Raw genomic sequence first — 12,801 nt, forward strand, 5'->3', positions numbered from 1 at the left:
CAGGAAACGACAGATGTTGGCGAGGATGTGGAGAAAGGGGTACCCTCCTACACTGTTGGTGGAAATGCAAGCTGGTGCAGGCACTCTGGAAAACAGTATGATGGTTCCTCAAAAAGTTGAAAATAGAGCTACCCTATGACCCAGCAATTGCACTACTGGGTATTTACCCCAAAGATACAAATGTAGGTATCCGAAGGGGCACGTGCACCCCAATGTTTATAGCAGCAATGTCCACAATAGCCAAAGTACGGAAAGAGCCTGGACGTCCATCAACAGATGAATGGATAAAGAAGATGTGGTATATATATACAATGGAATATTATGCAGCCATCAAAAATATGAAATCTTGCCATTTGCAATGACGTGGATGTAACTAGAGGGTATTATGCTAAGCAAAATAAGTCAATCAGAGAAAGACAATTATCATATGATATAACTCAAATGAGGAATTTGAGAAACAAGACAGAGAATCATAGGGGAAGGGAGGGAAAAATGAAACAAGACAAAACCAGAGAGGGAGACAAACCATAAGAGACTCTTAATCTCAGGAAACAAACTGAGAGTTGCTGGAGTGGAGGGGGGTGGGACGGATGGGGTGGCTGGATGATGGACATTGGGGAAGGTCTGTGCTATGGTGAGCGCTGTGAATTGTGTAAGACTGATGGATCATAGACCTGTATCCCTGAAACAAATAATACATTATATGTCAATAAAAAAATTTTTTAAAAAAAAGCAGCTAATGCCAGAGACCACACCCTTAACCACTAACCAATGGATGCCTCTCAGGACACCATCAGTATCAAAAACACACACAAAAAAATCAGCAGTGGGATATAAGAAGATCATTAAAACTCAAATTAAGGTCACCATTTTTTTTTTTAAGATTTTATTTATTTATTTATTTGAGAGAGAGAGAGAGAATGAGCAGGAAGAAGGACAGAGGGAGAAGCAGATTCCTGGCTCATCAGGGAGTGGTATGCAGGGCTCCATCCCAGGACCTGAGATCACGACCCGAGACAAAGGCAGCTGCCCAACTGACTGAGCTACTCAGGTACCCTGAAGGCCACCATATTGACTCAAAACAAAACTATTTAGCTAAACAACAAAAACACGCCACCAAAAAAACGTATGAAATAAAGGAAAAGCTCAGATCTCTATACTAGCTCTTAAAATATATCTCTGTATATAATGATGTAATATTTAAAGACTTTGATAATTGTCAATTAAGTTATAAATTCAAATCTACAAATTCTCCATCAAACTTCAAAAGGATAACAAGCTGACTCTTAAATTCATCAGGAAGAGAAAACTTTGGGAAAAAATCAAGAGGTATTCACCCTTCATGATACCGTTTCTTATTAACAACTATTCTTAATTAAAAGAGTGTGGTTTGAGTATAAACAGACAAATACATCAACGGAACAGAATAAAGCTAAAGTTCAGACACAGACACAAAAGCATTTGAATATTTAATACATGACATAGACAGTATTTCAAATGAGTAGAAAAAGATTGACTCTATGTGAGAGGTAGAGAGAACACAGAGTGATGGGAGTCAGACTGTTTTATAACTGTACCTATCTACTGCTTCTCAGCTACAAATTCTCCCTTCACTGCCTGATCTGTGAAAATGGATATGGGCCCTTTAAATATGTTTGCTTTGCCAGCTGGCACAATGGTAGCTTTGTCAGTAGAGGGCACTGGAGACACACTGTAGGAGGAACGGGTGGCTTCTTGGGCAGGCCTGGAGAGTGTCTGTTTTTCTTCACTATTTGGCCCACATGGTATTCCCCAGTGCTAAGTGCCTGCAGGGTGCAGCTTTCTCCAGCATTTGGCCACCACATGTTTTCTCCAGCTCCTGATTCAGGCTACAGCAGCCTAGCTGACAGCCCCAGAAAAATAGAACTGTGCCCAGCTCAAGTCACAAACCTTCTCCACCTCAAAGGCACAAAAAGTGAAGTGTCCCATGGGGACAGGGCTGTCTGGTGAGTCAAAAACCCAATCTTTATCCTGTGCAACAGAGGTTCAATTCACATAGATTCCTCATCCCCATGTGCCCACCTATGGGCCTGAGCTCACCTGTGCCCCACAGGATTGTTCCTGGTCTTACAGTGACTGTGGCCTGGGTAATCCAGCAACTTCTCTGCTAGGCAGTGGGCTGCAACCATACCTTCTTCAATGAGGTCCAAATCTCCTTCCAAGTTTATCCTTACGTGGGTATTCTCCCTCTGCCCTAGAATACATTTTGAGTTCTGTTTCCATCTTTGTATAGTTACTCTCCTATCACTGTTTAACAGTTCTTTATATTAAACTTCCCCTATTTAATCTACTATGTGATTCATTTCCTAGTTGGACCCAGACTGATACAGTAACCTTGGGCAAATTACTAAATCTCTTCTGTATTTCAGTTTCGTTATCTGTGAAATGGGGATAAAAGTAGTGTCCTCAAAAGGTAACTGTGAGAACTAAATGACTGAATATATATAAACTACTGGAGAACAATGCATGGTATGTAACAGTCACCCAATGAACAATAGTTATTATTATTGTTATTATTCAAGATTATGTTTTGTTGGTTATTTCAGGAAAAAAATGCATTAAAGAAGTAAATGAAAAATAAATTATAAGTGTATTAGAAGAAAATATAGGTGACTATACTTATAATTATGAGGGAAAGCTTAAGAAATGCAAAATACAAAAGCCACAAAAGAACAATAAGTTCGACAAAAATTTTAAATTCTAATATAATAAAGCACATTGTAAGTAAAGTTAAAAGGCAAGCCACAAGAGATATGGAACAGTCAGTTCATAGAGAAATGCTAATGGCCTTTAAACATATGAAATTTCATTACTAATAAAATTTCATAATGAAAGAAATTAAAATTAAAATTAAAACTAATTGATATACTCTTTCTTACCTATCACAGAAACCAGAAAGGATAAAGAAGACTGGAACAAGTGAATAACCAAACTGACCAAACTGGCACATATAGAACATGTACCCAACAACTACAAAATATATACTCTTTTAAAGTTCACATGGAATGCTTAACAAAACATACCATAAACTGGGCCATAAAGCAAGTCTCAAAAAGCTTCAAGGGACTGGAATCATATAGAGGATGTTCTCTGACCACAGTGAAATTAAACTAGAAATCAAAAAAAAAAGCTAACTAAAAAGTCCTTAGGTAAATAAATTTGACAACTCCTATGAAAAAGACAAATTCCTTTACAAACACAATGAGAGGAAAATATAATCTTATAATTGTTAAAGAAATTGAATCCATTTTTTGAAACTTCCCACAAAGAAAGCTCCACTAATTTAGAATAACTAATGAATTCTCAGAAGAAATCATTCCAATCACATGCAAATTCTTTCAAAGAGGAAAAAAAAATCCCCAATTCATTTTGTGAGGTCAGCCATAACATGATTCCAAAACCTGAAAATAATATTACAAGAAAGGAAAATTAAGGCCAATCTATTACATGAAGATAGATGTCAAAATCTTAAACATCAACAACTTGAACCCAGCAGAATATAAAAAGATAAAAATATGACCGAGAAGACTTTATGCCAAGGGAACATTCAAAAATCAATCACAAATTTCATATTTAACAAAATAAAGGAGAAAAATCTTTATCTCAACAGACACAGAAAAGCACTTAATGATAATTCAATACCCATTTATAATAAAAACTATCAGCAAACTAAGATTAGAAGGGAACTTCCTCAATCTGATAAAGAGTATCTATGACAGTCCAAAAGCTAGCAGAGCATATAGAATGGTGAAATATTTAATGCTCTCCTTCTGAGATCAGAAACAAAGCAAAGATGTACACTAACACCACTTATATTCAACATTGCACTGAATGTCACAGCCAAATGAAAAGTTTACATATTGCAAAGGACAAAGCAAAATTGCATGAGTCATAGGTAATATAATTGTGTATATAGAAATTCCATGGGAACCTATTTTTTCAAATGCTAGAATAAGTGATAGAATAACTTCATCAAGGCTAGTGAATTCAAGGCCAATATACAAAATTCAATTATATTTCTAAATTTAATAAAACAATTAGATAGACATTCTAAATAGATATACTTTATAATAACATCAAAAAACTAAGTATCTAGAATAAATCTAATAAAAGATATACATGACATTTATACTGAAAACCATAAAACAATGCTGAGAAAAAAAAGAGTAATGTTTATATAAATATACATATTCTATGTTTGTGGGCTGGAATATTCAATATTGTTAAGACATCAATTGTCCACAAATGATTCTATATATTCAATGCAATACCAACCAAAATCCCAGCAGGGTTTTATTATGGACATTGAGAAGCTGACTCAAAAATTTTATGAAAATGGCCAAACACCTAGAATAGCCAATATAATCTTAAAGGAAAAAAAAAAAGGAAGTTAAAAATCTTATAGTACCTTATCAAGAATATACATACATATCAGCAGATATAAAGAATATAAAGCTACAGTAAACAAGACAGTATGGCACTGGCAATAAATAGGACAATGGAATAGAATAGAGGGTACAGAAACAAGCCATTGCATGTATAGTCAGTCACCTGATTTGCCAACACAGTTATGTGAGGAGAACACTGTCCTTTCTATTGACAATGGCAATGAACCATCTGGATATCCGTAAGAGAAAAAAAGTAATGTCAGCTCCTATCTCACATACACTAACATTAATCTGAGCTTGATAAGAGAGCTAAATGTGAAGGGTAAAAAACAACAGAACTAAACAAAAACAAAAACAAAAAACCTATTAGGGATGCCTGGTGGGCTCAGTCAGGAGAGCATGTGACTCTTGATCTCCAGGCCATGAGTTCAAGCCCCACATTGGGTGTAAAGCTTACGTTAAAAAAAAAACAGAAGTATTAAAACAACAGAGACAATCTTCATAACTTTGGGTAGACAAAGATTTCTTAAATAAAATATTTTAAAAATAACCATAAAATAAAAGGTTGGTAATTTAAACTACGTAAGAGTTAAAAACTTCAGTTCATCAGAAGACAGCATTAAAAGAGTGAAAAGGTCATCCACAGACTAGGAGGAGATATACATACTACAGTATCTGACAAAGGATCTGTATCTAAAATATATAAAGTATTTGAACAAATCAATGAAAAAAGATAATCCAATAAAAAATATGCAAAAGACTTTTGAACATACACTGCACAACAAGAATATCTAAATGGCCAATAGGTATATCAAAAGGTTCTCAGTATCATTAGTCACCAGAGAAACTAAAATTAAAACAATAATGCCACTGCACACATACCAAAATGGATGAATTTTATTTTTTTTTAAGATTTTATTCATTTATAAGAGAGAGAGAGAGAGCACAAGCAGGGGGAGCGGCAGGCAGAGGGAAAGGGAGAAGCAGGCTCCCCATCAGCAGGGAGCCCAATGTGGGGCTCAATCCGAGGATGCTGGGATCATGATTTGAGCCAAAGGCAGACGCTTAACCAACTGAGCCACCCAGGCACCCCAAAATGGATGAATTTTAAAAAGAATAGCAATACCAAATGTTGGCCCTGATGTAGAGTAACTAAAATGATCATACACTGCTGGTGGGAGTATAGATTGTAACAACTACTTTTGAAAACTGTCCAGCAGTATCAACTAAAGCAAAGCACATTATGTACCTAAACTTATCATCTAGTATAATGTTGAACAGAAGTGATGAGAGTGAACACTGCTGTATTATCCCTGATCTTAAGGATAGGATCTTAATGATAAACTTACCATTCCAAATCTTAGGTTTATAACCAAGAGAATTAAGTACATATGTCTATCAAAGACATGTACAAGAATATTCATTGGCGCAGTCAAAAACTAGAAACTGGGCGCCTGGGTGGCTCAGTTGGTTAAGCGACTGCCTTCGGCTCAGGTCATGATCCTGGAGTCCTGGGATCGAGTCCCACATCGGGCTCCCTGCTCAGCAGGGAGTCTGCTTCTCCCTCTGACCCTCCCCCTCTCATGCTCTCTCTATCTCATTCTCTCTCTCAAATAAATAAATAAAAAATCTTAAAAAAAAAAAAAAACTAGAAACTATTCAAATATCCTCTAAAGGAGAACAGATAATTTATTATATATTATATACTCATGCAATAAAATACTACTAAGTAATAAAAAGAAAAATTACTGTGACACAAAACATGGGTCAATCTCGCAGGCATAGTATTAAGCAAAAAAAAAAAAAACAGACACAGAGGTGTATGATTCCACTCATATAAATTTCAGGGACAAGCAAATTAATCTATGGTACCTAAAGTCAAAATTAAGGGAGAACAGGAGGAGGAGGGAAGGCAGGAGCAGAGTATAAGAGGTATGGACTAGGAAGAGGCATAAAGAACTCTTCTGGGATTATAGAAATGTTCTGTATTTTTTTAAGATTTTATTTATTTATTTTAGAGAGAGAAAGCATGCACAAACAGGGGAGGAAGAGGAACAAGCAGACTCCGTGCTACTGCTGAGCAAGGAACCCAACATGGGGCTAGATCCTAGGACCCTGAGATCATAACCTGAGCTGAAATCAAGAGTCTGATGCTCAACCAACGGAGCCACCCCGGCACCCTGGAAATGTTCTGTATTTTGATATGGAAATGTCTTATAGCTTGACCTGGGTAATGGTTTACATAGCTGTATACATTTAAAAATTCATGCAGCTTTATAATTAAAATATGTGCATTTCATGTGTATTTGTAAAATATTAGATATATCTTATATGTACTGATGTCGGAAAAATCTCTAAAACATCCTAGTTAAAGAAAAAAGAAAGTTTCATAATAATATGTACATATATTTTTTAAAAAATACATGTGTGAAACTGCGTTTCTATTACACAAAAATATAGATAAATGCACTGTATTTTACTGGTTAAACCCCTTCAAGGAGAAAGGGATGAGAAGGAAAGATTTGGAAGAGCAACGGCAAATTTTATTTACATCATTTGAACTTTCTAACAAAAAAATATATTATTTGTGTATTTCAAATAATCATAAAATTAAAAGAATATGCTAACTCACAGGTTAAATGTCTATAATTTCAATGAGATGGAGGAGAATGATCAACCTCTAACAAAGACTTGAACATAAGCTTTTTTACTATTTTCTTTAAAACTTTTCAAAGCTAAGACTTCATGTTTTAAATTCAATAAGAGAAAACAGTGTTGTTTTCAATACTACTCCAAGAAGAATGGTAGAAAACATTAGATTGACTAAGTCTTTAGGAGGCATCATATGGTAATATTCATAGTTCTTTAGAGAATAGAGATAATGTGTTATAATGTCCACATACCACTCAGTGCTCCAACAGCTCCAAAATTTAAGGATTTTCCATCCATTATGCTGGCATCACACTCAATTTCACCCAAGAGATTTAGATTAGATCCCATTCCTGCATTTGTAAAAGGAGAATCCTAAGAGATAAAAACAAAAATTAAAATACCATTAGTCTTAAAGAAGATTTAATGTCAATCCTTTATAACTGTTCCAAAAACTAGAAAGGGAAAGAATACTCTCGATTCCTTGCACGATACCAGTACTACCCTGATTCCAAAACAAGACAAAGACATCATGAGGAAAGAAAACTACAGGCTAATATATCTTGCACAAAAATCCTCAAGAAAATGCTAGCAAACCAAATGCAGCAAAACATAAAAGTCTTATACACCATGAACAAGAGGGATCCCAGGGAAGCAAGTTTGGTTTTAATATGTGAAACTTAATGTAATACACCATGTTAATAAAGAAAAAAATAAAAAAAAATAAATAGAAAAAACAGGATCATACTAATAAACACAAAAAAAGCATTTAACAAAATCCAACACCCTTTCATGAGAAAAGCACTCAACAAACTAGAAATAGAAGGGAACTTCCTATATATGATATAATAAAGGACATCTACAAAAAGTCCAGAGCGAACGTCATAATTAATGGTGAAAACCTGAATGTTTTCCCTTAAGATCAGGGATAATACAGCAATCACTTATATTCAACATTATACTGGATATTCTGGACAAAACAATTAGGCAAGAAAAAGAAATAATGAGCGTCTATATTGGAAAAGAAAAAGTAAAATTATCTCTTAGTAGAAGAGGACATGATCTTGTATACAAAAAGTCCTAAGGACTCCACTAAAAAACTATTAGGACTGATAAACAAGTTCAAAAGGGTTTCAAGATACAAGATCAATATACAAAAATCAACTGTTATTTCTACATATTAGCAATGAACAATGTGAAGATCAAATTCAGAAAACAATTCCACTTACAATAACATCAAAAAGAATAAAATACTTAGGAATAAATTCAACAAAAGAAGTAGAAGATTCATACACTGAAAACTATAAAACATGTTAAGAAAAAAATTAAAGAAGACCTAAATAAATGTAAGGACACCCATGTACATAGATCAAAAGGTTTAATGTCTTTAAGATAGCAATACTCTCCAAAATTGATCAGCTTCAACACAATCCCATATCAAATCCTAACTACCTTTTTTGCAGAAACTGACAAACTAACCCTAAAGTTCATAAGGAAATGCAAGGGACTCAGAATCACAATCTTCAAAAGAAAAATAAAATCGGAGGGTTCACACTTCTAAGTTTTATAACTTACTACACAACTACTGTAATCAAGACTGTGTGATATAACTAAGGACAGACATATAGATCAATGCAATAGAACTGAGTGTCCAGATACAAGCGTTATATTTATGGTCAATTCAACAACGATGCCAGAACAATTCAATAAACAAAGGGTAGTATTTTCTATAAGTGGAGCTGGGACTATGGATATTCAATCCAAGAGAACAAAGTTGGGATTCTATCTCACACCATGTACAAAAATTAACTCCAAGTGGATCAAAGACCTAAATATGAGTTAAAACTATAAAACCATTCAAAGAAAACATTACGGCAAATGTTTATGACCTCAGATTAGATAGTGGTTTCCTAGATATGAAACTAAAAGCACAAGCAACCAAAGAAAAAACTAGAATTTGGATGTCATCAAATTAAAACTTTTGAGTTTTAAAGTACACAATAAAAGTAAAAAAAAAAAAAAAAAAACCCACTCAGAATGGGGGCAGGGGGACTGTAAATCGTTTATCCGTAAGAAATTTGTATCCAGGATATATAAAAACTTCCCACAATTCTAAAATAAAAAGACAATTTTAAAATGGATAAAGGATATGAATGAACATTTCTCCAAAGAAGGTATATAAATGGCCAATAAGCACATGAAAAGATGCTCAACATCATTACTCATCAAGGAAAGGCAAATCAAAACCACAACAAACTACTACTTCACACCCACAATTCCACTTAAAATAACATCAAAAAGAATCATAAAGACAGATGTGTTGGCAAGGATATAAAGAAATTAGAACCCTTACACACTGCCGATGGGAATGTAAAATGGTACGGCCACTTTGGAAAACATCTGGAAACCCCTCAAAAGCTTAAACATAAAGTTACCATTTGACCCGACAGTTCCACTTCTAGGTATATACCCAAGAGAAGTGAATTGTCTACACAAAACTTGTACCCATATATTCACAACAGCTTACTTAATACTCATATGCCAGCATTTCTGGAAACAACTCAAATGCCCACCAACTGATGAATGGGTAAGTAAAACATGGTATATCTATACAATGGAGTATTAATCAGCAATAAAAAGTAATGAAGTACTGATGTATGGCAAAATATGGATGAACCTTAAAAACATAATGCTAATCAAAGAAGTCAGTCACAAAAGATCACATACCAGATGATCCAATTTATATGAAATTTCAAGAAAGGCAAATCCATAAAGTAGATTAGTGATTGCCAGGGGTTGCAGAAGGAGGAATGGGGAGTGACAGCTAATATGTACTGTGTTTCTTTTTGCGGTGATTCAGATGAACTAAAAGTAGATGGTGTGACAGCTGCAGAACTTTATGAATATACTAAAAACAAGTGAAATGTATACTATAAAAGTGAATTTTACGGTATATGAATTATATCTTTAAAAAGACAGCATGAAGGGGCACCTGGGCTGCCCAGTTGGTTGAGCGTCCGACTCTTGATTTTGGCTCAGGTCACGATCTCAGGATTGTGAGATCAAGCCCCACATCAGACTCCATGCTAAGCATGGAGCCTGCTTGAGATTCTCTCCCTCTCCCTTCCCTCTCCCCCCCTCTCTTTCTCTCTCTCTCTAATAAATAAAATCTTTTTAAAAAATAAATAAAAAGATACCATGAAGGAAAAAAAAAGCTTGTATCAGCAGACTACAGAACATAAAGGCCTGGAATCAGAAGGGCACACAATGTGATGAGCACTGGGTCATATATGCAACTAATGAATAATTGAACATTACATCAAAAACTAATGATATATTATATGTTGGCTAATTGAATTTAAATTTAAAAACTGAAAAAAAAAAGTCAGCCATGTATTTGCAATCTAAAAGAAAGACACTATCTTATTTTTCTAATACTGTGAATAAAGTTTTTAAAAATATATACCACTAGTCTTGTTATGTCAATATAATATCATACATGATTTCCAACCACAGATATGGAAAAAAATCTAACAATATAAAATCTTACAATAAAAATAAACATCATGGGGACAAATTCCCAAAAGACAAGAAAGAAAGGAAAGAAAGGAAAGAGAGGAAGAAAGGAAGGAAGGAAGGAAGGAAGGAAGGAAGGAAGGAAGGAAGGAAGGAAGAAAGAAAGAAAGAAAGAAAGAAAGAAAGAAAGAAAGAAAGAAAAAGAAAAGAAAAAAGAAAAAAGAAAAAAGAAAAAAGAAAAGAAAAGAGAGAGCCGGGGATGGAAAGATTAGATTGACACTCCTTAGAGTCACTGCATAGATGAAAGGCGTACTCCAAAATAAAGTCCATAAAAATGAACAACTCTACCTCACATTCTAGAAAACTGAGTCAATCCAGAAAATTAACCCTGTTCTAAGGTAAGACCAATATTATCTAAGAAACTACAGCAAATCTGGATCAACCTATAGATCACCAAAGGCCTCATATCATCTACAAATGTCCCCAGTTTCCTGTACTTCTGCAAGATCCAAGAAAACTGACCACAACATTAAACCTTCTTAACGTGTACCTATAACTAGAGCAAAGGGGTCAGAGATTGGAGAACAGAGTTTTTGTCCTAATGCAGTTAAATAACCGAACAGTCCACAGAATTTTAAAAATAAGATCACAGGATGGGGAAAAAAAGGCTATATAATTATATAGAAATGAGTTAATAATGAGATAATAAATGCTTTCAGCACCCAAAAGGAAATGGCCCACTATGAGACAGAGAAGTTAACAGCAGGCTTCCTGAATATAGCCAGGAAGCTAGAAAATTCCAGTTGGTGGAAATGATGTGAGCAACATACAGGCAATGGGAAAGTGTCAGAGCCACAGAAGACACGTTCAGCAAAAAGGATTTACTGGAGCCAAATCTGAAGATTGAGACATACTATTCATCAGAATCTGAACCTGATTAAAAAAACATTGAGAAGCCAGTCAAGATTTCTGTATAAGAGAGAATCGAAATGGGTGTTTTGGTCAAGGAAACAAACAGACATGTACACATTGTATGAGAAGGAAGGAGAGGAGAATGAAATCAGTGAGACCAAACTGAGGGCTATTTTACAACATAGGCTTGAAATACTAACTACCTGGCATGGAAATGATAGTAGTAGGAATAGAAAAAAAAGAGAGAGAGAAAGGAAAGGATCAGAACTGTGAAACTTGAGAAATAAATAAAACCATGAATAAGAAAAGGTGTTTTATGAGGTGGAGGAAAGAGTATGCATAATTAAGCATAAGGATTTTGAATAAGGACTTCCAACTTAATATTTCTAGCTAAATCCGTTCATAATTAAATCTGGGGAAAGAGATCACAACCAAAGAAAAATTATGGTTTAAAAACAGATGAAGACTGAATTCTTGCCCTGGATCTTTTCATATTTTGAGAACAGAGCAAAAGAGATTATAAGCAAGTAAATTACCACATTACAAAGGTTTGGGGTTTTTGGTTTTTTGGGTGTTTTTTTTACTGCATATAACCTCCCTTGCCTAGTCATGTATATCTTCAAAGCGTGGAAAAGGAACTGAAATGTGAGAAAAATGTAAAGCAGCTACCTATATGTAGTTATTCCCAAAATACACATGCAAGATTGTACCAGTGTATACACTATCTCAACAATCTTTGAAATGGAATATATCAGCTAATCAGCTCTGCAAAATTTTTAACATAATCCAATTAGAAATCACAAACTGAACAAAGTTATCCTGAAAATGACTACTGCATGATGGTTTAAATTTGACATTTTAAAAATACATAAGAAAAAGTATATAAGAAAATTAAAAGATATCTTAGCAATTTTTTTTCAAAAATATTTCTCCTACTTCAAAATACATTAATAATTTCAGGGGCACCTGGCTGGCTCAGTCAGTAGAGTGTGCGACTCCATCTGGGGGTTGTAAGTTTGAGCCCCACGTTTGGTACAGAAATTACTTAAAAATTTAAAAATATATTTAAAAAATACATAAAATACATATATATTTATATATTTATATATGTATTTATAAAAAATACATATATATATTTATAACTTCAAAAGTATGTCTACTGAACTTCTGCTTCTGACTATGGCATAATAGGGATTATATTTATCTTTCTTTTTTTTTTAAAGATTTTATTTATTTATTTGACAGAGAGAGGCACAGCGAGAGAGGGAATACAGCAGGGGGAGTGGGAGAGGGAGAA

The 12,801-nt window shown here is 34.4% G+C and overlaps 1 protein-coding gene across 1 annotated transcript in view; it reads right to left on the minus strand.

Annotated features, from left to right (window-relative positions):
- TASP1 (taspase 1) overlaps positions 1-12,801 on the minus strand; it is a 259,816-nt gene that overhangs the window by 212,725 nt on the left and 34,290 nt on the right. The window contains exon 5 of the mRNA XM_081832292.1: positions 7,318-7,451. Coding sequence (XP_081688418.1) covers positions 7,318-7,451 — 134 coding nt within the window. The remainder of the gene's footprint in view (positions 1-7,317; positions 7,452-12,801) is intronic.

The sequence above is a fragment of the Leptonychotes weddellii genome, chromosome 10, assembly GCF_054177405.1.
Source record: "Leptonychotes weddellii isolate Sample4059 chromosome 10, ASM5417740v2, whole genome shotgun sequence".
In the NCBI taxonomy this organism is placed as follows: domain Eukaryota; kingdom Metazoa; phylum Chordata; class Mammalia; order Carnivora; family Phocidae; genus Leptonychotes; species Leptonychotes weddellii.